The sequence below is a fragment of the Macrobrachium nipponense genome, chromosome 11, assembly GCF_015104395.2.
Source record: "Macrobrachium nipponense isolate FS-2020 chromosome 11, ASM1510439v2, whole genome shotgun sequence".
NCBI lineage: Eukaryota > Metazoa > Arthropoda > Malacostraca > Decapoda > Palaemonidae > Macrobrachium > Macrobrachium nipponense.
This window is the reverse complement of record NC_061087.1, coordinates 13,354,481-13,378,321: the sequence shown is the minus strand read 5'-3', so window position 1 is coordinate 13,378,321 and position 23,841 is coordinate 13,354,481. Positions and strand designations below refer to the sequence as shown.

The following is a 23,841-nucleotide window of genomic DNA, read 5'->3' as shown; positions in this document are numbered from 1 at the left end:
AGCAAGAATTATGGGATCCGTCTTTCCTTATAATGACTGTGAAGAAGATATTACGGGTATATCAGTTGTATTTATATTGCTGAGTATTTAGCGAATCTGTCGTGAGCTGCTCAGAATTATTCATAAGATTTGTTTAGTTCTTTTTTAAGGATTCTATGTCGCGAATTCTGATCTCACAAATGCGGCTTTTCATTATACCGGTAGATAAGTTGACAAGGAAATGATAATATCCTCTATCCCAGATCACACATAAGAAGACGATGCCAGCGGCTTTTTGAGTTGGGACCAACATATTAAAATACCTGGCATTTCTCTTTTTGTAGAATTTATTTTTTGCAGGAAAAGTTGCTTGTTAAAAGCAAAGGCAAAGGGTGGTAGTTTGTCATTTATGACATTCTCTGGCTTGTTTTCATTACTGTAAAAAAATGTGATATGTAATATGTACATTAGCTAGACATTTTTCCGGTGGGATATAAAAAAAGACCATAACAACCGTGATAAGAGCGTTAAAAAAAAATTTTTTTAGAACTTAAAAAAATAAGACAAATTTCGTAAGGTTATATTGTACATGACAGGAAAATCTACCTGTATTCATACGTGTATGCGTGTACTTTTTTTTTTTTTTTTTGCCGAATCCATTTGAAGGTACACCATTCCGATTTTTTCTCTCTCTCTCCTTTTGGGGTAAATCGTTTCAACCTTCAAAGGAATATCACGTGTTATTGTGATCCTTCATTTTTTATTGTTACTCTGGAGAAGATGCCAAGGATTTTCTTTAGCGTTGTACTCCAAACGAATTGACGAAGATTTAGCTCTTGAAAATTTGAGAGTATTTTTTTGTTATTATTAAATATTTGTGGATGTTATTCGTACTGGTGAAGTATTCTTTTAGTAGGTATTCTTTTATAAGTTGCCAGTAGACGATATGAAATTGTAAGTTATATGTTGAAAAAGAGCTCTTCTTTCTCGCTATGTGGAACCCCATAAACACTATACGCAAATGATAAAAAAGAAAAAAAATCAATTTACAACTTGAAAGGTGAGACAATACCGCCCCCTCCCCCACCCTCCCATAGCTAATAAGGCAAAATTGTAACCAGTAAACACCTAACGTAACCAGTAAGAGTACGTTAGGTTGGTATTTTTAGGTTCTTTTAGTGGTCTAGCCATTTTTGCATGAAAAACTCTTAAGTAGTGTATCATGCAAAAAATGGGGAATATTGGCAACTAAAGAAATTTTGCCCTGGAGAATAGCCATTAATATTGATCTTCCCTCGTATGACGTAGTACGTTGTAGGTTGCAGAATTCCTATAATAACAGTTTTCACAATGGCTGTTCTGTAACCTCCTGTAACCTAGAACCTCGTTGCCCTGATTTTCCTACTTTCTCCATTTATCATCATTTACCGTTACCTTTAACAAGCAGCTCTTCCTACAAAAAAATAAGTTTAATTCAAAGAATCGAAATGCCAGGTTCTCTATTATGTTGGTCCTAACTAATGCTGCAAGAAGTATTGCCAATGTTATAATACAGGATAGCACGTCGTTCATACCGGTCCAAGACCTGATTTTAATTACGGGAAAAATATAATATGCGAGGTGTCATAAGAATTGTTTCTGGAGGCAGAATGTTTAAAATGGTGGGCAAATAGAGCCAGGATAAAAGGTATGTCCCTTCGATAAGAGGAAATTAAAAAGGGAAATTTTTTTTTTGTTTTATAAAAAAAACACAATAGGGGTTGGGGGTGTGGGTGGATTGGTTGTTAAGGCACGCGTATGAATGCAATCGTTCTCTTGATGAAAATTTCATGTCGGTTCCTTTTTTTTCAGAGTGAAGCCTTTTAGTTTTTGAAAGGAAAGTTCGTCAGATGAATTTTTTTCCCGCTAGGTAGAAATCGGGATGAGATCCTGAATATAATAAATTTCATGCTATGAAGCGAATTGTATATTATGCAAAGTGGAACCGGCTATCTTATAGTAGAGAGCGACTCTGGAATAGGAAATACCAACGGGCAACTTTTGTTCGCGCTGCCTGGCCCGGTTGAACTTGGCTTCAGGTTCAGAAGTCGAAAAATTGGAGGAAAAGATCCCAACAAAGGAAGCTTGTCTTGAAGGTCATGGACTAGGGTGGGTTAAGCTAATGGGAAAGCCCAGGATTCGATGTTGTCGTATTTTTCTTCATGCAGAGGAGGGCTTCGTCTAATAAGGGATGGACGTAAACTTTGTTGCTTGGTTAATACTGACGTTAAAAAACCCACTTATACGCGTGCTTTAATGAATGCGTTGTTGATGTCACGTCCTAAGTAATCTCAAGGTATTATAGTACTATGCAATATGAAACGACATCACGTTCAATTTACAGGTACTCTTGAATCTAAAAGATTTGGTCAAGGTTTCATGTTAGAAGTAACTTTTTTAAGGTACGCGTTTCAACCTTCTGCCTATTCGTGTTCTTGTGACCGCTATGTCCTTTCCAAGGTGAAGGACACACACGTGGATGCTATAACCCGGACCTACTTGCTATAACGTAGTCGGAAAAAATGTCCGGACTACATAGTTGTGTAGTAGTATCAGTAGTATGTACCCTGTTTGGCCGGACGAGTCCGGTAAGGATAATGTCCCGATGGGTTCCATCGCTGGTCAGAGGTAACCGAATAATTCTGGTTTTTATTTATGAACATTTTTTCCCACTTATTTGGTTTATTCAAGAAAAAAAATTGGACGCAGATATAAGTTCGTTTGATGGAACGTTCTTCTATGTTTTTTATAATAATCTACGGACCTTCTGAGTCCAAACGTATAAATGCAGCTGACTATTAAAAACTTAAATTTATTGATTTTATGCTTAAATTAGTGAATGAATGTGACCGAGCCAGTCATAAGTTGCCTCATATGGACGATTTTTCTTTTCACGGCAATAATATGACCAGAAGTGAAATTTGATAAGAAGAGGCAAGGCAACAGAAATGAATTTATCTCTCTCTCTCTCTCTCTCTCTCTCTCTCTCTCTCTCTCTCTCTCTCTCTCTCTCTCTCTCTCTCTCTCTCTCTCTCTCTCTCTCTCTCTCACGTCGATGGGATGGACCAAGGGAAAGGTTAGCTTACCTTTGGGTAGTTTAGGATCGATCAGCATCTATCGTTTTACTTGTTTTGAAATTGATTGGACAGGTTGTGCCGTTGTTTGTGACTGTTGCGTCCTATAGTTAGTTGCCTGGCGCTGTTTGTTGACCATATAGAAAATGCTTTTGAACACCCCCTCCCCCCCAACCCATCCCGTGCTTACATACACACACTAATATATAAGTAAAGGGTCGTTAATACCGAAATATCTCGGCAATTCTCGCTTTTTCATTTTCCTTCGTGGCATTACCTTTATTTATACATAGCATCACGTTTTATATATTCCGTGATCAAGTTATTTATATATATATATTATTGCTTTATCATGGTCATTTTTCACTGTCACTCATTCCGAATAAATCTCTGTAGGCTTGCAGAGGAAATTGATTGACTTTCCATATACGCAGCTTATTGTTATGAATAATAATTAGAAATTAAAACCCTTTGTAATATATTATGCATATTTGAAGAACGACACTCAATTGGTACACATTTCTACAGCAATGAAGTATACATTATGTGGGATGATAAATATGCAGGCTTGTCATACCATCGTGAAATACCAGTATCTGGTGTATTTATATGTTACTACTTTGTTTTTGTGTATACGATTACAAGTGTGTATTTCCCATGATAAATTCGGCTGAAATGATGAAATTCTTGCCCTTTCCTAAGAAGATCTTAGCTCCTTTATAAAAATCGACTCGCTGACAGGTAAATGGCACTTGGAATTTCGGATCCATGACAGCACTATGCTTGAATCCCTCGCCATGCAACTGCAGTAACTTGGACGAAGACATTTGGATGGTCGACTCCAATATGCCAAATGAGGGGTCTGAAAGGTTTTGCAATATTGGGACGGTATTTGTCTCCGAATACATGGACAAGTCTTGCATAACCAAGAGGGACTCGCGAAAAGGGAAAAAAAAATAAAATAAAAAACTTTTAAAGCAGGGCGCCTTATTGTGGTGCATCACATAACACTTTACATTAGCGTTGCTAGGAGGCAGACTTATTTTTTGCAGCTCTCTCTCTCTCTCTCTCTCTCTCTCTCTCTCTCTCTCTCTCTCTCTCTGCTACAGAATCCAAGGGATACTACTTACGCCCTCATACGGTAAAAAGCAGATTGCCTTACGTATATCCAGCCTTCCTAACTGTGGTAGTTTTTTTCTTTCGTGTCCGTTAAGCAGGGATTATGAATTGCGCAACATTTTGGTACCCTGTACCTTTTGTCTCCGGCGGCTGTATTTTTTATATATTTATTTTTTTTACATTACTCTGTAATTACCTAAATGTGCGCTGTCGGCTTATCCTCGAATCTTGAAGCGCGACCGTTTTTTTTTTTTTTTTTTTCAACCTTTTATTTCTGACTTATCAGTATGAAAGAACGTCATCATTACCAGACAAAACTGACTGTACGTTGGAGTCTGTTGAGGATTCGGGGGATTTCCTAGTTATTCGAGTCGAGTAGGAAAGTTTTTATTTCTTTTCGATGCATACTAACAAAGATGAACTTGAGTTGAAGATAATCATATGGCGGGAGAAACGCAGTTGTTAATGGGAAAGGAAGTTTGAATTCTTCATAACTCGAATTGAAACTGAATCCACCTTAAACTTACACATTCAATGAAATGAATGGTCTCTCAGTCTACGTGGAAAAACATTACTTGCCACCCAGTGTCAAATCGTTATTTATCCTTAACATTTTATGCAATCACGGGCAATTCAGTAATGCCCTTATTCACTTTAAACCTGGGTAGAAGAAAACAAAGTATGAACAAATCATTGGTTGTGTTCTATGAGGAATGAAAGTGATACTAGGAATAGTTATCTATTCCTAGTATCACTTTCATTCCTCAAATGTGAGAATTATCAGCTGCAGTGTTGCAATTTGCTTTCTGTGCCTGGAGTCACGGAGGTCATCGGAGTTCAGAGTTTGCACCCACAACCTGTGATTAGCAAGTTCCTTTCTGCGCTTCGCCTGAAACATGATTACGCTGTTGAACTTGGTTGGAATATTTCAGGTGTCAGGCCGCATCCTCTGTTTCGTTAACCGAAGACATTCCAGGGGGTCGGCATATACCTTTTTAGTTCTTAAGAGGCAGGCGTGTACAGAAAGCATACATACGCGCATACGTTTACGAAAGAGGATCAAAGTCTGTCTTCGGTTATAATCGTAATTACAGACTGTTGATAACAATCTCTCTCTCTCTCTCTCTCTCTCTCTCTCTCTCTCTCTCTCTCTCTCTCTCTCTCAAAATTAGCGCACACAGTAGTATTAATGACCCTCTTGGTGAACTACACACATCCATTGTTAGGGAAAAACTTTCCAAGAAATGAGTTAAAAAAAAAAACGCATGACTGTCGTAGATTGTCAGAAAATATCCTCCCGCTCTTTGAAATTTGAATTCGCCAGCACGAAAAATATCGGAATCATAGTTGCCGTCTCTTTTTTCAAGGTTAGATTAAAGTGAATTGTTTTTATCAGGATTAAATAGCTATTAATCCTGGTTTTTATTAATAAATCGATTAGGGAACTGGAGGACGTAATATAAACATTGGAGAGAGAGAGAGAGAGAGAGAGAGAGAGAGAGAGAGAGAGAGAGAGAGAGAGAGACTACGGTGACGCAGTGCAAAGACTACAGCTACGGAATCGCGGAAAACTTTGATGACTGAGAGGAGGGTTGTATGAAAGTCAGGAAATTTTTGGACGCCGAAAGGAAGTCTGGGAACTTTAGTAGGGTTGTTTAAAAGAAAGTCCGGAAACTGCACCAACCACCACGAGTTCTTGAGCTGTACTACGATTGGTTAAAAGGCAGTACAGACGAATTCTAAAGTTTTTCAAAGGTGACAATTAAATTTTACCGTTTTAGAAATTTGTGGTGTGTGTGTGTGTGAGACAATTGATATATTAGCAATGACAAAGATTCGTAGAGCAAAGCCAATTCTTATGACTTAGTTAAAGCTTATTAGGTAATATGTGTGTCAGATATGTATAGAAATATTGCAGCAGCATTCGCTAGACCTTGACTGCAGTACTCTTGTCAACTCTTCGATTGTAGAGCAGCAACCGTATCATACAGGTAGTGAGTTATTGATGTTCCAATAAAAAAAAATTTGGCCTTTTTTTAACTTTCTCTTGGAAATTGCACAAATTATAACCTATATTTGGTAGGGTTTAATTACGATGGATTCAGGTTGATAATTATATAAAGAATAGCTTTTTTTTAAAAGATACGGTTCATAAATTGCTTAAATAGATTTGCCCTTGTTTCCTAAATTTTACCAAGCTACTTTCTCTCTTCGCAAGGAGAATAAAGCAGTGACTTTGTCTGAGAGAAACTAGAACTTAAACACTTTGATTAGATTAATTAAGTCTGTTTGCGAAAATGTGGCTAGCTTCTCAGTATACTTCGCTATGACCTTGTTCACACAGCACTTTCTTAAGTGCAAATGAAGGAGAGAGAGAGAGAGAGAGAGAGAGAGAGAGAGAGAGAGAGAGAGAGAGAGAGAGAGAGAGAGAGATGATTGCTCCGCCAATCTGTAACCTACATATAGGCTAATGGGGAACGGAAGACCTTTGACTTAGTAATCCTCACCCATGGTCTATCTGAAGGCCGTCTTCTCACCCCATGATAACACTGCAGAATTGTTCGTAAATAGTCTACTATTAAAATGCAAGGTATTCGCAGTCGTTTTCTCCAGTTTTAGTCTTTAATTTCAAGTGTAAAATTTGCAGAAACCCACTTGCCAGCGCCTGCGTTTTTCAAAACTGAAGTTACTTTCATAGATATATCTAATGTATCTCTAATCCCTAACTTTTCGAAGTAATCATCAATCATTTGACATTTATACTACACAGCCTGGCTTCATTTCCGTGTTGTTAAGACAGCCAGGTAAACAAACATGTGTGTTGCCGGTAAAAAGTGCGACACGACTTTGACTTTTATTATCCTTGTAAATTTCAGTCGTAGCCTGCAGCCCTTCAGTGTCCTTGGAAACTTTATTTATTGTGACCTTCGAGAATCGAGCGCATTAGCCGCGCTTCCCTTCTCTTGTTTTGCCAAGTGCTATTCATGTAAACATTTGTCATCCTTGTAATAATTTTCAAAAGTCTTCGATAGTCAATGAAATCATCATATCATATCTTTTATTGTGTACCATACGCTACAACTGATAACAAGAGTCAGTCCAAGAGCGGTAGACATTATAGTCTGGTTTCATAATGGAGTCACTTTATTTTCCTTTTTATAGTTAACCCAACGCAAGGTAGCAGAAACATGATGTCTATATTTCCCAATGAAGTAACGGGCTTTCATATGACTAATATCTGCCCCAGAGATACCCAAGAGAGGGACTAGCTGTTTATGAGTTAACTGTGATTTGCATCATTGAAAGGCAGTGCACTTTTTACGAGATCCAGAGACAGGATAATAAGACCAGTTTTTACGAGCCCTCTGCCTGCAGGTGGTTTGTGAATTTTCGGTTTTTGTGGATAATTACTAGTTTGCCACCATATATATTTAGAGATATATAGATACATAAGTATATAGGATATATGTATATGTATAGTATATAGTATATATAGTATATATTACTGGTAGAAATATTGTTACAACAGAATTCATATCTTCAATCTTCTGGTTGACGTCACACCATGGTTTCGTCTCTGAGAACATTGTGTAATTCCTTTTGCGTTTCGTAATTCCTGATGTTACGTAAGGTGTTATGCAAATGGGCATTGGATTTTCTTTTCTTTACATGTAATTGGCATCTGTTTGTTTGCAGAGACATAGAAGATTATTGGTGTTTTGGAATCTGTTGGTTGCAAAATGGTAAATGTCTCTTGCATTAGCCTCGTTTGATGCCTCAAAGGGGAAGTGATTGAAAGCTGCCACTAGAATCTGTGGGCGATCTTGAAGCTTAAGAAGGGGATTAGCGTCATTGACGAGGTCGATCCTTGTCATATATGAAGCCTTAAGAAGGAACAATTCCCCCGATCGTCTGTCAGCTATAGTTACAGTTTCTAAGGTGCACTCTCAGTAGTGTTTTTCCTGGCTCTTCTTGTAGTAATGTTACATCTACTGCTAGCATTACTAGAAGTAGTAGCACTACTACTCCGCTGCTGCCAGTGAGGAACCAGATGAATTTATTTCTGGCGATTAGAAATTCATTTCTCGATAAAATGTGGTTCGAATCAAACAATAAGCCAGGTTCTGTCGCTAAGTACCTAACCAATTGGTTCCTAGCCACATAAGTGTAAATCTAATCCTTTGGACCAGCCTAGGAGAGCTGTTAATCAGCTCAGTAGTCTGGTTAACTTATTTAGCACTAACTACTATTACTGTTATTGTTGTTCTTAACACACCAACCAATATGCTGCTATTATTTCAGCCCAACTCAACCACGTTTATTTTTCAGGAAACGACGAGACTGTGAAAGCAGTCAAAGCTAATGGAGGGGAGTGTGTTGCATACACAGTTGACCTGTGTAACCGGAATGCCATCTATGCAGCTGCTGCTAAAGTCAAAGAGGAAGTGGGCAAGGTAAGTGGTGCCCAGAGAGAGAGAGAGAGAGAGAGAGAGAGAGAGAGAGAGAGAGAGAGAGAGAGAGAGAGAGAGAGAGAGAGAGAGCTAAGAAATTATTGATGTTGAAATATTGGCGTTAATATATCAAGGAATGTAGAGATGCATACATATTGTAAATTTCGTGTCCTTTGTCTAGTCTGCCTCAGTGAGGCCTCTGTGTGCGACATAATGCTCTTTTTTTCCTTTTACTTTCGGGATTATTAAAGAAAAACACCCTCTTGTTCCTCGCTTCATTCCTCTTCTCCGCTAAACACACACACACACACACACACACACACACAGACGGGAGATAGTGTTCCCATGGTTCTTTCGAACCTCAGTTCATGTGAAGAAATCACATTCATGCTACAGGCAAGGCACACAAATCAACAATTGCAACAAATTAGTTTCAACAACAGAGTGGTAATTAAAAAAAATAGTCAATACGACAAGGCATAGCTATTAGCCAGTGAAGGGTCTAAGTTAAAAATGCAATCACAGGTAAAAGGGGAACCCAGGCAATAGTTTAACAACACAACCCCCCTGCTACAGTAATTATACACACCCTCTAGTCATCAAATAAGAAATGTTTGGCAGATACCTTAATAGATCTCCCTTTTCTTGTTTTACATACAGTAGACTCGGGATGATCCTATTATTTCATTAAGGGAATTACAAACCTTTTCCTCACTGACGTCTGATATCTAATTCATATAAATTTTGTAATGTACAGGTGGTAATAAATCCACACTTAGTTTTAACATAGGCATTTCTCACTACTCCACCATTACTAGATACAGTTTTAACATAGGCATTTCTCACTACTCCACCATTACTAGATACAATTCAGTAATTACTCAAGGGGCCTCGTCAGCCTTGGCACATTTTTTTTTTTTTTTAACTATTACAACAGAACCTGTCCTTAACTTACAATTTCCTTTGAACCCCTTGACCATGCAATGCAGGTTTCTAAGATATTGTGATTGCCAGACTTCAAAATTTCTCCAACTGACTCAGACTCAGCCTCTCTCTCTCATAAATCTTTTGAGGATACCCCTGAGGCAGGCTCACCTGTCAATTTTGACTGAAACCCTGCTGAATGACCAGTAAGGAAATGAGATGGGGTTAGGGGATTAGCAATATCACGCTCTTCCCCTATAAATGTCAAGGGTCTAGAATTAATACAGGCCTCCACCTTGTGGATTGTGGTTTCTAATTCACTCTTAGACAATGACTTGATACCCTTGTACCTTGTGCAGAAAACTTCCATAGTTCCAGCCACTTCATATACCTTTACAGACAGGTCACCAGCAGTGTATCAAATACCCTGCACACTTCCATAAAACACTCTGCCTCTATATGCTACCTACCTTTGCCCTCCAAAATCACCCAGCAGAACCACTCTTTAACTTTTCTTCAATTCAGCCGGGCATGAATTCACTATTAAAAAGGCTTTTCTTTTACTCATTACATTTTCCCACGTTTCACTCTGTTTTAAAAAAGGCTTTTCTTCTACTCATTACTGTTTCCAATGTTCTGCTCTGTTTTATTATTACAATTCTGTAGTTTATATTCTTAGCACATGTACAGTCTTCTTGACACAACAGCCATTACTTCTGCTTTGCATTTCTCCCACCCCAGACACTTTGTCCTTCTTAGCCATGAACACCATCCCTTTTGTTTTGGTCTTGCAGAATGCCTTAATATATAACTTAGTTTGCTTAGAAATGTATCTTATTATATTTATTGGCATATTACCAGTTCTGTCACATCCAGACCATTGAAGCATGACTTATACAATGTAGTACTTAGTTTATTAAGACCTTCTGACAACAATGAATAATGTAGAATTTTCCAATTTCCAGGTTGATATTCTGGTCAACAATGCAGGTATCGTCTCTGGGAAAAATTTCCTAGAGGTTCCAGATCACCATGTAGAACGCACATTCAATGTTAATGTTTTGAGTCATTTTTGGGTAAGGAATTTATTATGCCACATCTAGTTTGTTAGGTGACTTTTCCATTTCATATTATATATGGTTGCATTCATATATGCCTCAGTGTATGTGTTTAGAGTATATAACTATTTATATCATGTGTCTTAGTGTTTAAATTAAAAATATGTACATATATAATTTGTGCATGCATGCTTAAACTATACAATTTATTCATTTGCATTATCTATTCTCTGCAAGGTTTCATGTAGGTAATCTTAAATGAATTAAATCAAGATAATGTTTATTAAAATTAATTTGGTTATGCTATTGCAGTTATAGTTGTGCTGTACCGTACACAAAACAAATTTAATGTCTTGGATTAAAAATAAAAATATACATAGGTATTATCAAGGTCTGTTGGTTACTTCTCCTAGCTCACAGAAGAGTTTGGTTATCCTCTCTTTGGCTCTTCAGAATCATTGATCACTGCCCTTGCTACACTAAGACATTTGACAGTGTGGCATTAGGCTTTGTTAGCCAGACTTCCTGCTCATGGCTCCTTCTAAATTTTCTGCTAGGTGTTCATCCAGTTGATTTATATCTGTTGTTAATGTTACATCATATTCTTTTGATCATCTTTAAAAATGGTCTTCCTCAGTCTATCTTGTCTCCCATTGTATATACATGATTTTGCTCATGATTCACTGCTCCGTATTTCTTCTTCACTCCCCTCCCAGCCCTCATCTGTGAGTCTCAAATTGCTTATCAACTCAGATTTATTAAAACTATCTGAGTGGGGATTCCATAACTAATGAAGTTCAACACCTCCAAGATGGTTTTTTTTCCCCAAATGTCTTTTTCCTTCTATTCAGATCTTGCTTATCTTAATATAAGAAATTTAATCTACCAATATTTTTGGTGTGTAAATTGCTATAAGTTTGTCTTGGAAAGATTGATCACATTGTTCAAACTGTGAAGTCCACTTACTGTTCTAATAACCAAGATGAAAAGAATATAGAGGATGTCAACAACACATCTAATTTACCTGTCTAAAATTTGGTTATTAGAACAGTAAGTGGACTTACTCTTCTTTGTTTTAAGTATTGCTGCCCTATTTCAGGTTTCTTTTGTCTACTTCCTTTATAGGATGAAATTTAAGGCCTCAAGTTAACTTGACACCTATCAGTCAGTTTGTATTTTCTGACTCCTGTAACTCCTTGCTATAAGAGATAGGTCTATCATTGCCTGTGGTTGAGCACACTTGTTTCCTTTTTTTCTAATTTTTCTGGCCTCTTTAGAAAATGGCATTAGGTTGCCCATCCTATTGGCCTGTGGCTTAAAAAAAAAAAAAAGTAAAGGTAAAGAGATCTAACGGTATTTCATGTTGCCTGTTCTACTGGATCAGAATCTTCAGTCGAGATTTTCACTTGGCATGTCAGTGGAATGCCTAACTAAAAAAGCATGATTTTTTTAACCCAAATGAGGTAAGCTGTTTTATATATTTTACTTAACTCAGTCTTCCCTTTTCTTGGGAATCATTATTATGTAGCTAAGTTTCTTGGAGACCAAATTTTCTGGAAAAAAAAAATAACAAAGACTTCCAGGACAGAACACTTTTTGCTGAAAAAAATTAGTGTTTTTTATGCTGTTTGGTTCATGAACATTTTTTACCTCTGTTTATCTACCACATTTGGCTTTAAAATTATACCCATTTTGGTATATTTATTGTTCAGAATGGTATATTTATTGTACAGAATTTTCGTGGAGAGAGAGAGAGAGAGAGAGAGAGAGAGAGAGAGAGAGAGAGAGAGAGAGAGAGAGAGAGAGAGAGAGAGAGAGAGGAGTGCTCTTTATATCATGTTACACTGGTTAACCTCAGGTATGGCTATCCCAGCATCTTTTAATGAGGAACCACAGGCAACCAGCCCTCCTATTACTTGAATAGAGAAAAGAAAAGATATATCCCACAGTAAAAAAAAAAAAAAAATGCTGTAACTAATATGGGGAAACAATATGAAGGAGGGTTGATGAAAGATTATAGTACAAGAAACTCAAATGCCTCATAAGAAAATGTAATCTTTTCTGTATTGCTTTTCAGTTCAGCTTTTCATGGATGGCAAGGAATTTTAACCAGACCACTGTCTATTGAACCATATTAGTAGCCTTGAGTTCCCTTCCATTTTCAGAAATAAGAGAATACTTGACTTTGAAGGTTTTGATTTCTAACTTTTTGCTTCAAAGAATGTTGCCACTCATTTTTTATACTTTAAATTGACATTTTTGCAGATGCAAAACAAGAACAAGAGTTGGCTATTTCAAGGAATAGATTTATATGTATAGCATTGCAGAAAAGAATGTTTTGGAGAATCTTGTACTCTGTCACCCCCATTGGGCTTTTGTTTAGGATTTATAGGTTATTACAGTACAGTAAAGGAATTTAAAGTAATTTTTAGTTCATTTCATGTGAAAATGGGAACACTAATTTATCTTAACATTTTCATGACCAGACCGTGAAAGCCTTCTTGCCCGATATGATGGCATCCAACAAAGGGCATGTGGTAACAGTAGCCTCCTTAGCTGGACTTGCTGGTGTTAACAAATTAGTTGACTATTGTGCCTCAAAGTTTGCTGCTGTTGGATTTGATGAATCCCTCAAGTTGGAACTTATGGTAAGAGATTCGTACATTTGCTTAGTTTAAATTTCATGGTAAAGCAACGGTAAGTAGAATCATGGTATAGCATGCCCCTAGATTGCTAAATGTGTTTTGGAATCCATACCTAGCTTTCACTTACCAGTATGTTGGCCATCAGATGCACTTAACTGCCAAGTTTCATATCCAATTCTGTCTATGCAGGGTGTACCTCAATTACCAGACCTAGAGATAATTCTTTTTTAGAGTATTCATTTTAGTTGCTTTTGACATATGATTTTATAGCAGATGTAAAATCATTGTGTAAAATCATTGGTACTTGAATTATATTATTTTGCAGCAGATTGTAGAAAGGTTCGTATGTATATGTACTGTACATTTTAAAGACATTGCAGTTAGGTAAATAATTTTTTTCTTATGTCTATGCAGGGCTTTGTTTTTATGCTGTAATGTTAATTACATCCCATTTGTTTTCAGGTTGGTGGTTACACAGGGGTCAAGACAACTGTCATCTGCCCATATTACATTAACACTGGCATGTTTGATGGAGTTAGATCCAAGTACGTATGTTCTTTATTGTCGTATGGCACGTTAAAAGGATATAGGTTTTCCAGCTTAGTTCCTTGTATAAATTATTTGCCATTATGTATTAAGTAATAATAATAAACAGAAAAATAGCCAAAATACTTTGAAAAATCTTCTGCAACGTAGTTACTAAGCATGTAGTTTTTATTATTATTTTTTTCTAATTTACACCTATAAATTTATACTACCTATGAAGTGATAAATTCTTGCCTGTTGGCCCCATTAGTTACCTAGTTGCGTATTTCCTGTTCTGGACATAGAACAGAGAAAATGTAAGTTTTAATGGGTAGAAACGGGGACTTACTGAATGAGAAGTTAATTGTGCCTTGTAGTTGCCATTTTGCTTGCTGGTAATTGGGAATTAATCCTTAGTAGTATGTCTTTTAGTCTCCAGTAATGGGGGGGACGTACAGTAGTGCCATCAGTGTACCTCGCACGTGATGCAATGTAGGCGTTGCTTAGGGTTCTTCTGTTTATTGTACTTTCTTCCATCATACTTTACACCCTCTTGTAACAATTGTTTCATGGTGCAGCTGTGAAAGTTTCCTCCTGTCACACCTGTGTAACCTTGTAATCCAAATTTTTGACATGAATTATCGTTATAAACATTTAAACGTTTGAGTTTTGCCATGTATGGAGTTAGATATGAAATAATTCTCTTCACTTTCCTCCAGCCTTTGCATTTTGTCTGAACTTGTCATCTTATATAGGTCTTTATCCCCCTTTTTCTTGATTTTCTGGGACACCACTTCTTCATTTGAAATATGTTCTTTTCATCGCACTAGCCACACAACTTAACTTCCATAGACAAACTGTTTTTGTAATCTCTATTTTCTGACTGGCTCCCTTAACCTCATAAGTAAAGCTGAGGTATTTTCTAATTCAAATAAACATACCTACTATGAGATTCAGGGCCTCTGTAACACGGTTTTTTCGCAATAACTTTTTATCTATGCATTTCATAAATATAACGCTTATTCAGAATACATATTATATCAACACATAAATTTTGAGTGTATTCTGCACTACGTAGGTTGAATAAATTTGGTAGTTATAATGTAAAAGTGACCTTTTTTGAAGACGGGCCAACTTACTCAGAGAAAAGGTTTCGAACGCTCTCGTTACGTAACTTATGACAGCATTTCTTCCTTCTTTCTCGATGGATGATTGGCTATATGTAACAAAGGCTAAACCTCTGGCAACAATGACATACAAATTTAAATACAAGCAAAGCAGTACACCTTTATGAACTCTGGAACCTCTCCACTGATAATTGCCATAATGAACAAACCAACAAAATATATTAATAAATACAAAAACACTTCGATTATTAGTCTAACTCCCAAAATAAGTTTCGAAAGAAATTACAGTCTACTTTATAGGTCACAAACAGATTGACAAGATGTAGGGAATAGTTGGTAATTATCAAAAACATAGTAGACAATCTTGATTTGATAACTGCTATATCCAATGTCAAGCAATTTTTATTTATTGGCTATCTACCTATTTACTGAACAAAAAAAAATAGCCGGTACCGTATATTGGCTTTAAACCTTCACCAATAATTATCGTCAGAATGGTGGCTTCATGAGGCTCCACCCACTTTCGCTTCGTTATAATTCAGGATAACACTGAAGGCTACCATGGGCATTGTTGGATTAGAAAATTTAACTTCTGGCTATAAAAACTAATTTCTCGAGTAGTTGTAGGAAGTGCTAAATGATCCTCAAGGATCCCAGCAGTTGGCCTAAACGTTTAATTCATGTATATTACTGCTATACTGTTGCGGCACTACTGCTGCAGTAGTATTACTACGCTAGCACTGATACCCCACCCACATCTATGTATCGTTCCGCCATTCATAAAGTCTTTGGGTTTCATAGCCGATGGAATTTCTGTCTGGTGGATGGGCGGGGCAACATTTAGTCAAAAGGTGTTTGTTTACCTTGCTTACGTAATGAATGTTTTTCGACTCTTGGCTCGTAATCATTGGCCATGGCGTCGGCTAGATCATTTTTACTCTATAAAAATTAAAACTATCGGGTTTAGGTTATTGATAATGCTGACAAAATTTGTGTGTGGTTGTAAAATATACATATGTCAACTTTCAGCTACATCCGATGCTTTGACAAGGAGCAAAGTCCAAAAAACCGTGTTACAGAGACCCTGAATCTCATAGTAGTTACTTTGTATATACAGTATAGTAAAACTCTTAAGGTGTCTGTGGAGAGAGTATTTATTATATTAAAGTAATAAGAGAATCATTCATTAAATTATGAGATTGTTTTTAAGCATGAAATTATGAGATGTTGTATGCTAAGTTAAAAAATTTAATATTTTTTCAGGCTAATTCCAATCTTGAACCCTGAGTATGTAGCATCAGAGGCTGTGGATGGCATTCTGCTCAACACACCAGTAGTCATCCTACCAGGATTTTGCCGTCTGCTGATCATCCTGAAGCTGTATGTATAAGTGAACATTTAGTCTCATTTGAAATTCTCAGGTTCCAGTATCTTAGTTATTAATGTACTCAAAATAATGAATATTACTCGTAGATAGCCTTTCACTGTACAGAACTTTATTATTCCAAATTATTTTGTCAGACTTTTCTGATACAGTACATCTGTACAGTAATATTTCAGTTGTTAGCTATAGTCAGATGCAAGGTGGGACAGGGAATTGTCCAAATCACCTTCACTGTGGAATGCTTAAATAAATATTGTAAAATAGTAAATAAGGTTATTAAAGGGTATAACTTTTGTTTGGCATGCAGTTGCTAGTGTTATTGCTGCTTTATTAATAATTTACATGCTATTATTATCTTTTCAGTGTATTAGGAAAAATCTCAGTAACAAGGATAAGTAATAACATAATATATCCTCATCATTTTTTCAACTGTACTTCAAAATTTGACATATAGTACTTCAGTTTTTAGAATTTTACTTTGTATATTGTACTCTGGTGTGAACTAATTTTAATATCTGTAATGAGGAATGCTAGATACCAATTTGCTTTCATATCAGCTTTCAGTGCAAGTGAACAAAATTTTGGAAAATGCACAGCACTTCAGTTTTAAGCTTGCAACATTAAGTATTAACTTAAACAGTAGATTGTCAAGTTGAAGTAAAAAAAATAATTTCACATCACACTAGTTTTGGTCACACTTTACAATATTTTTGGTACATTCCCTTTTGGTTCATAAATGTAGCATCACAAATTTTAGTAGCAGCTTTAAAGGAAATAAGAAAAATCACCAGTTTTAAATATTTATGCAATGGAAATTGTAAAAACATTCAGATTAAACATATTGTATTGTTGTAAAGCAAGATCTGAGTACAAAGAGTACAATTTATATGAAAAGAAATAACAATATACACATTAGGTAATATTGGATATGCTCTAATTAGCTCTTAATTATTTGAGAAGGTTAAGGTCTACAACTGTCTTCTTTCATTGGAGGTTGTTTTGACCTACAGTTTACTAAAGTTTTTCATCATTAATGATTTATTCAAGGCTTTGCATGAGCTAAAGGATTTGGGTTTTTAGATGTAAGGAAATTAATAACATATATCCTTTTGCTGTTCTAAAAAAAGGTAAAGGTTATGCATGGTAAATGTTAAAACTTCTGTCAGGGAATTCTGCATTAGTCCTTGCAATTATGGATCAGCTTTTACAAGGATAAACAGCACCACTTATATTCTCATAGCGAATACATTTATAGAACAAGTAATACATACTTCCAGTTGTAATTTATTTTTGTTTGAAAAACTAGTCGGCTGCATCCATAACTGGCAAGGGGAAAATGTTTGCTTGGGTCTCATTTTGCAAATGGAAATTATCTTTACAGCATTCTTCCAATGAAAGCCTTAATTATCTTGGGCAATGTCAGTGGAATTACCTGTGCCATGGATGATTTTGTAGGACGGAAGAAGGACAACTAATATATATCGTTGCGCAGGTTTGTAGTTGGTGGTGGGACTAACAGGTGATGGTTCTTTTTTGCACTTTTTCTGTAGTTAAACAAAAAATTTTATGACACTTTGTTTTATCAAAAGGGATTCCTGTGCAGAAAATATAGAATGATCTTGCATAGTGAATGAATAACATATAGAAATTTTCATAATTGTTAGGCATAATTACATGCCTCATTTTTAATTTATTGAATGCATACACTAATGTATAAAACTGTGCTCATCCATTACCTCAGTGGAAGAATTGTTCAGGGAAAATGGAAAAACTGATTTTAACTTTTCAGTAGATAGTTTATTTCCTATATGCTTAACAGGAATGAGCATGTATTTATATTGTCATAGTATTGTGATATTTGAATTTGGTAAAGATCAATCATCAGTAATCTGGCGATTGTTAATCCGGTTCCATCACTAATCGTGGATTAATTTTCGCTAGCATAATTTAAAATTTTCCGGGCCTCACACCAACCTGTGGCTACTGTTTGTTAGCACTATTTGTGTGTGTACTACATACAATCCCTACGCATAGGATTACACTTTGAGTTGTAAAAAATGAGCAAATGCAGTAAAAATATAAATGAGAATAGCATGAAATATAATTGCAATTATGTATTAGTATAACAGCGAATAAGTTTGTGAGGAAACCCATATATCCTACTGACAGGAGTGCATTAATCTTTTGGGTTGTAGAAATAGAAAGTGAGAAAGTACAGTATGTACATAAAAATATAAATGAGAATAGCTTAATTTACAAATTTTTTAAATTCTTAACACTAACCAAAACAATCTGTAGTAAATTCTCCCACACCAGAGAATGATTTTGTGCATTTGTACATACTTTACACACTGTTAAGTTTACCTTTTTGGTTTTAAAAATTCTAAAATGAGAAAATACAGTAAAAACATCAATAAGAATAGCATAAAGTAATAATAATCTTTATAAAACACTACCGTAACAACACCAACCAAAAGCAAGCTGCAGCAAGTTCTCAGATGCCAGTGAATGAGTTTGTGCATTCATATGAATAGTAGGTACATGATTCCATTAATTCTTTGTGTTGTAAAAATAAAATATAAAAAAAAGACTAAAAATATAAATGAGAATAGAACTAAAATGTATAAATAAAAACATACTAAGCATAACAACAACCAAAAATAAGCCAGTGAATGAGTTTGTACTTATGCTAGGCACAAAATAAGAAAATGCGATAAAAATAGAAATCAGAATAGAATAAAGTCTAAATAAAAAAAATCATAAGCATAAAAAAATCATAAGCGTAACATGAACCAAAAAAGCTGTTGCAAGTTCTCCAACGCCAGCCAATGAGTTTGTGTGTTCATACCTACCTTGGCACCCGATTGCATTTATCTTTTGGTTAGAATAACATAAAATATAAATTAATTAATTATAAGTGTAAAAGCACTGATCAAAACAAGCTGGCGCAAGTTCTCCAGCGTGAGCAAATGAGTTGGTGTTTTTGTATGTATGCTAGTCACACAATTGAGTTTCTTTTGGGTTATAACAATGAGAAAAAAAACGTACAGTAAAAGTATAACTGAGAATTTAGCATATGTAAATTTAAAAAAAAAGATAATCTAAGATGAAAATGGGAATCCTGACAGGAAATGTGATTAGTTGCAAATTCCAGCTCTTCACCTTGGAAGCAGCAGTGATGAACTGTACCATTTGTTTTGCCAGTGCTTCATTAAAATTTAACTACGTATTTTCATTTTATATTTTTCTTCCTTATTAAACTCGTACTGATTTACAAGGTACTTTGAAAGTAGGATGAAGTGGTTAACTGTTAACTCGGATTAAGTGTATTTTAACCTAACCAGTCTGTAACCTGCAAAAATCACTAATTTGGCAGCCTACGGGTCTTGATGATGCCAGATAAGTGATGGTCTACCTGTACTATTAGCATTCCATATATGTTAAACAAGACAGAACGCTATTTTATGGGTCTACATCTTGCATTTCACTAAAGCAAATGTTGTAACTATTAAACCTTGTAAAATTGTATTTATTGCCTTTGTCCAAGTAGTACTTTGGCAACTAGTGCCACATTCAAATAGTAACCTGACTATGTGCTGTTGTATTCAAGGGATGAAATAGGCTCCCCTGGAGTGATAGTACATTTGCAATTTAGAAAAGGGGTTCAGATCCACCCTTTTCACTGCACTGTGGGTTCCCTATAAGTATACGTATTCTATCATAGGATGTGAAAAACTGGAATTATCTCGGATTCATCATTCCATACTTGTGCAAGACACTACAGAGATTTCATGAAAAACTGCAATTATCTCAGATTCATCGTTCAATACTTGTTCGTGCCACCAGAGATTTCATATGTAACCTCATGGCTTGTTGCATTATGGAATTTTTTCCAGAGTTCAGGTCTCTATATTACGTACTATGCTCTCCACATAAGTTTTTGTTAATGCATACTGTATTGAAGTACAGAATCAACATTAGTGGTAGCATTACAAGAATTAACATTTTTCATCGAGATGCAATTCCTTTAAAGTTCTAGGATCTTTTTGGATTGCAATTCTCTTTTTAGATACATACATCAGTCTCATCTGCAGTGGCACAAAAATCTGTATACTGTACAGTACTGAAGAAGTCTTTTGGAGACATATGTCCTAAGGAAATGTTTTGATTCTTCAGTTTTTAATGTTTTGGATATTGTTCCCTTGCTTGGGCTTAAGCAGTGGGTTCATGTCTTACAAATTGTTGATTATAAACTAGATGTTCCGAGGTTAAGGCACTCCTCAATTATATTCATCAGATATTATTTCCAGGGTTATGACGCCTACAACACTCACTGGCAGATGAAATATGAGGCCAAAAATGCAAAATAATAAATATTTGAAGGTTTTTTGGATGAAAAATGCAATAAGAATGCAGTTTACATAGTTTTCAAAGCATTAAAAGTAGGGTTTTCTTAGGATTTTTTACAATGTTCCGGCTTACGACGATTTTCGGGTTACAACGCGTCTCAAGAATGGAACCCCCGTCTTAACCCGGCGACTGCCTGTATATGTATTAATTTTAGCTGAACAGAACCCAAGATAGTGCGAGTATTTAGGTTTCACAAGGACCACAAATTTGGGTTATTTATACACAGAGAAATGTCATTTGCATCCAGAATATATCCTGGTTGGTGAAACATTAGTGACTGCAAAATGGAGCAAATATTTAAATTTTGTTATACGTACTGGCTTATAATGGTATGTTGTGCCTATATTCACTTTTGGTAATTTTCCAGTGAAGGCACTGTCCTTAGCCTTGAGGATAATATTTATTGGCAACAGAGTTGAGGTGGTTTTAATACTGTTTCATATGTGATTAAAAATGTGATATCTTGGAATTTAAAATTTCAAAACATTTTGGCTATCTCTTGGATGACAGTTGTGTACAGTACAGCAGTCCATGCTATATTTCTTGCTACTTTAATAAGTTATTACCTGTATTGCTGTTGTTGATAATACAGGTACTGCATTTAAGACAGGTGATTGTATTTTTTCTTTTCTTTTTTATGAATTCTTTTCCTCTTAATTTTTTAATTCTTTTCTTAATTTTTAGTTACTTGTCTAGAATTGTCCCAGTTTTCTGTTTAGAAGTAGTCAAATTTAAAATGTTTATATATCTTGAGTTTTAAAACTTACACATTATAATATTTACATAAGATTTATTAAATTTATTACAGCTGATGAATACGTATCAAGTTGCAGTTTTGTAGTGGGCTATACTAACCTTAACCATGCATACCTATTGCTTTTCTTGACTGCCATGTACTTCAATACAGTATTGTACTTTTGCAATATTTCTTGACTATACGTATAGTAGTTTAGTGTAGAAATATAAGCAAATGTTAAAGCTGATGTTCATAATTAGAATGGTATGCTTACATATCAACGTTAATCGTTTGCCAATTATTGTACATACTGTATTAAAACAACTATAAAATCGAGAAATATTGCAGAGTACTATAATGTATTACATTAAGTAGTACATTGTAAGAAAAAAGGATTAAGTACACATGGTAAAGCTTGAGTGTAGCCTACTACACTTAAGCTTCAAAACTACAAAACCATTTTCATTTTCATCAGCTGTTATAAATTTCATAGTTATTAATGTTAATACTGCAACCTGTATTCATTGTTTACATAGTAAACATTTCTAATAAAAAGTATGTACTACTATACTTCTAAACAGTAAACTGGGACAATTCTGGACAGAAATTACTTTTTATAATAGTTACATACTAAATAAGAGCAGTAGAGAGTAATGAAACAAACTTAAAATAGTAAAAGGAGCATGAAGTAAAGCATGCAAATTACAGCTGTGCTAAAAGGGTAAATCATGTACCTCATTAGTAGAGAATACTGTACTGTACCGAAATCATGTCATTGAAGAAATTGCCAAAATATTTTGACTATTTTAGAGAATATATTAATTGGAACATTGACAGATGCTCTCATGTGTTTGTTGTTACTTTTTCATAAATTGTATTTTCTAGAGAGAGCTTTCACATTCATAATTTATCTATGATGACATTTTCCTGCCAAGAGCAACCAGATTCGCTAAACAGCAGCACTAATATGCAGTGAATGTCCCTCACTCACTGTCGAACTTCAGTTCTAGAGGTCCTTCATTCCTCACAGTGCTGGACTGTGGAACAGTCACCCTGAGGATGTCATGCAACTCAAACTTCATTAGTTCAAGCAAAGATGTGATGCATTTCTACCCGAATACAGTTTAGCTTGTATTTTAGTATTATTCTTTATCAATTTGTTAGATAAATTCCATTTTTCAAATAAGTGATCTCCTCTTTTTGTATTTCCCATTACCAGATGAAACTAATTTCAAATGAACACCATATTCTTTGGAAGCTTGAATTTTAAGTCTGGTCCCTACGGGCTTGTTCCTCATGAATAGGTTCTCTTAGTAATAATAATTTTATCTAGTTATACAATAGGTTTAAAACCTAACCTCATTTCCCAGTTACTATCCTCACGGCTAAGAATAGTGCCGTTCTGGAAAAGCAGCTTCCTTGAATAATGTTGAGATAAACCTGCAGCTAACTTTTAAAATGCAAGTTAATCTGCATCAAAATGATAAAAAGCAGAGTTCATTCATTGCAGATATGCTACATTCACTCTATGCTTAGCAGCACTTACTCTGTCTTGATGCTCTGCTCTTATGTACAATACAAAATCTAAGCTTTAAGGGTAATATGCAAGATTACATTGATTTGTATAAAACAGTAAAAACTCAGTACCTGTACCATAAATACTTCACCATTTTACAGAGTCATCCAGTCACTTTGTCTAGTTATTTATGGATTTTTATCTGCCACATCCTCTTACTTGGATGACTTTTTACAACAGAAGTAATCTTATAGGATATTGAAATACGTAATGTGAATCTAGACTTTTAACATTTGGATGTTAAGCAGCTTAAATCTGTTATGCATTTGCATAAAAAACTGAACATTTCAATCGAATGCTTTGTATAAAATAAAACAAGAGGTACAAGTTGAGAACCCCGATTTGACCAGTGGGATAAAAGTATATTTGTACATATGTGACAAATGACGGTATTAGTAGATTCCCTTGATCAAGTTTCTATAAATTTCAAGTTTTCTAGTCTTATTGTAATTCAAGTAGCCTATGTATATTGCCAAAGTATTTGCCTAATAATTATTTTGCTTCACTACTATTATCACTGTATGAAGTTTAAGTTTTCATTAGTGCAAGCGGTGGTTTTTGCATGTCACTGGAAACCAGTTTGCCCAAAATGCACTATTTTTTTTTTTTTTAACACAAAAGGAGCTTGGTTTATTAAGACATTTAAATGAGCAAAGTCATAAATATTTCTGCATGAAGTTAATGTTAAAAATCACTCATTTTATATAAACTTTGCCTAAAATTTGGAAATGTAAGTTATGTGGCATGTTAAGACTTGGTTTTTAGATGAGTAAAATATAATGAGGTGAGTATTA

At 35.2% G+C, this 23,841-nt stretch overlaps 1 protein-coding gene across 2 annotated transcripts in view; it reads left to right on the top strand.

Moving 5' to 3' along the window:
• The window catches only part of LOC135225460 (short-chain dehydrogenase/reductase family 16C member 6-like), a 64,064-nt gene that overhangs the window by 38,900 nt on the left and 1,323 nt on the right, over positions 1-23,841 (top strand). The window contains exons 3-8 of one of the 2 annotated variants that reach the window (XM_064264840.1): positions 8,541-8,665; positions 10,552-10,662; positions 13,131-13,292; positions 13,752-13,834; positions 16,205-16,321; positions 17,707-17,817. In XM_064264840.1, the coding sequence (XP_064120910.1) occupies positions 8,541-8,665; positions 10,552-10,662; positions 13,131-13,292; positions 13,752-13,834; positions 16,205-16,321; positions 17,707-17,800 (692 nt within the window). In that variant the 3' untranslated portion in view covers positions 17,801-17,817. The remainder of the gene's footprint in view (positions 1-8,540; positions 8,666-10,551; positions 10,663-13,130; positions 13,293-13,751; positions 13,835-16,204; positions 16,322-17,706; positions 17,818-23,841) is intronic. The other variant, XM_064264790.1, reaches the window with a different exon arrangement.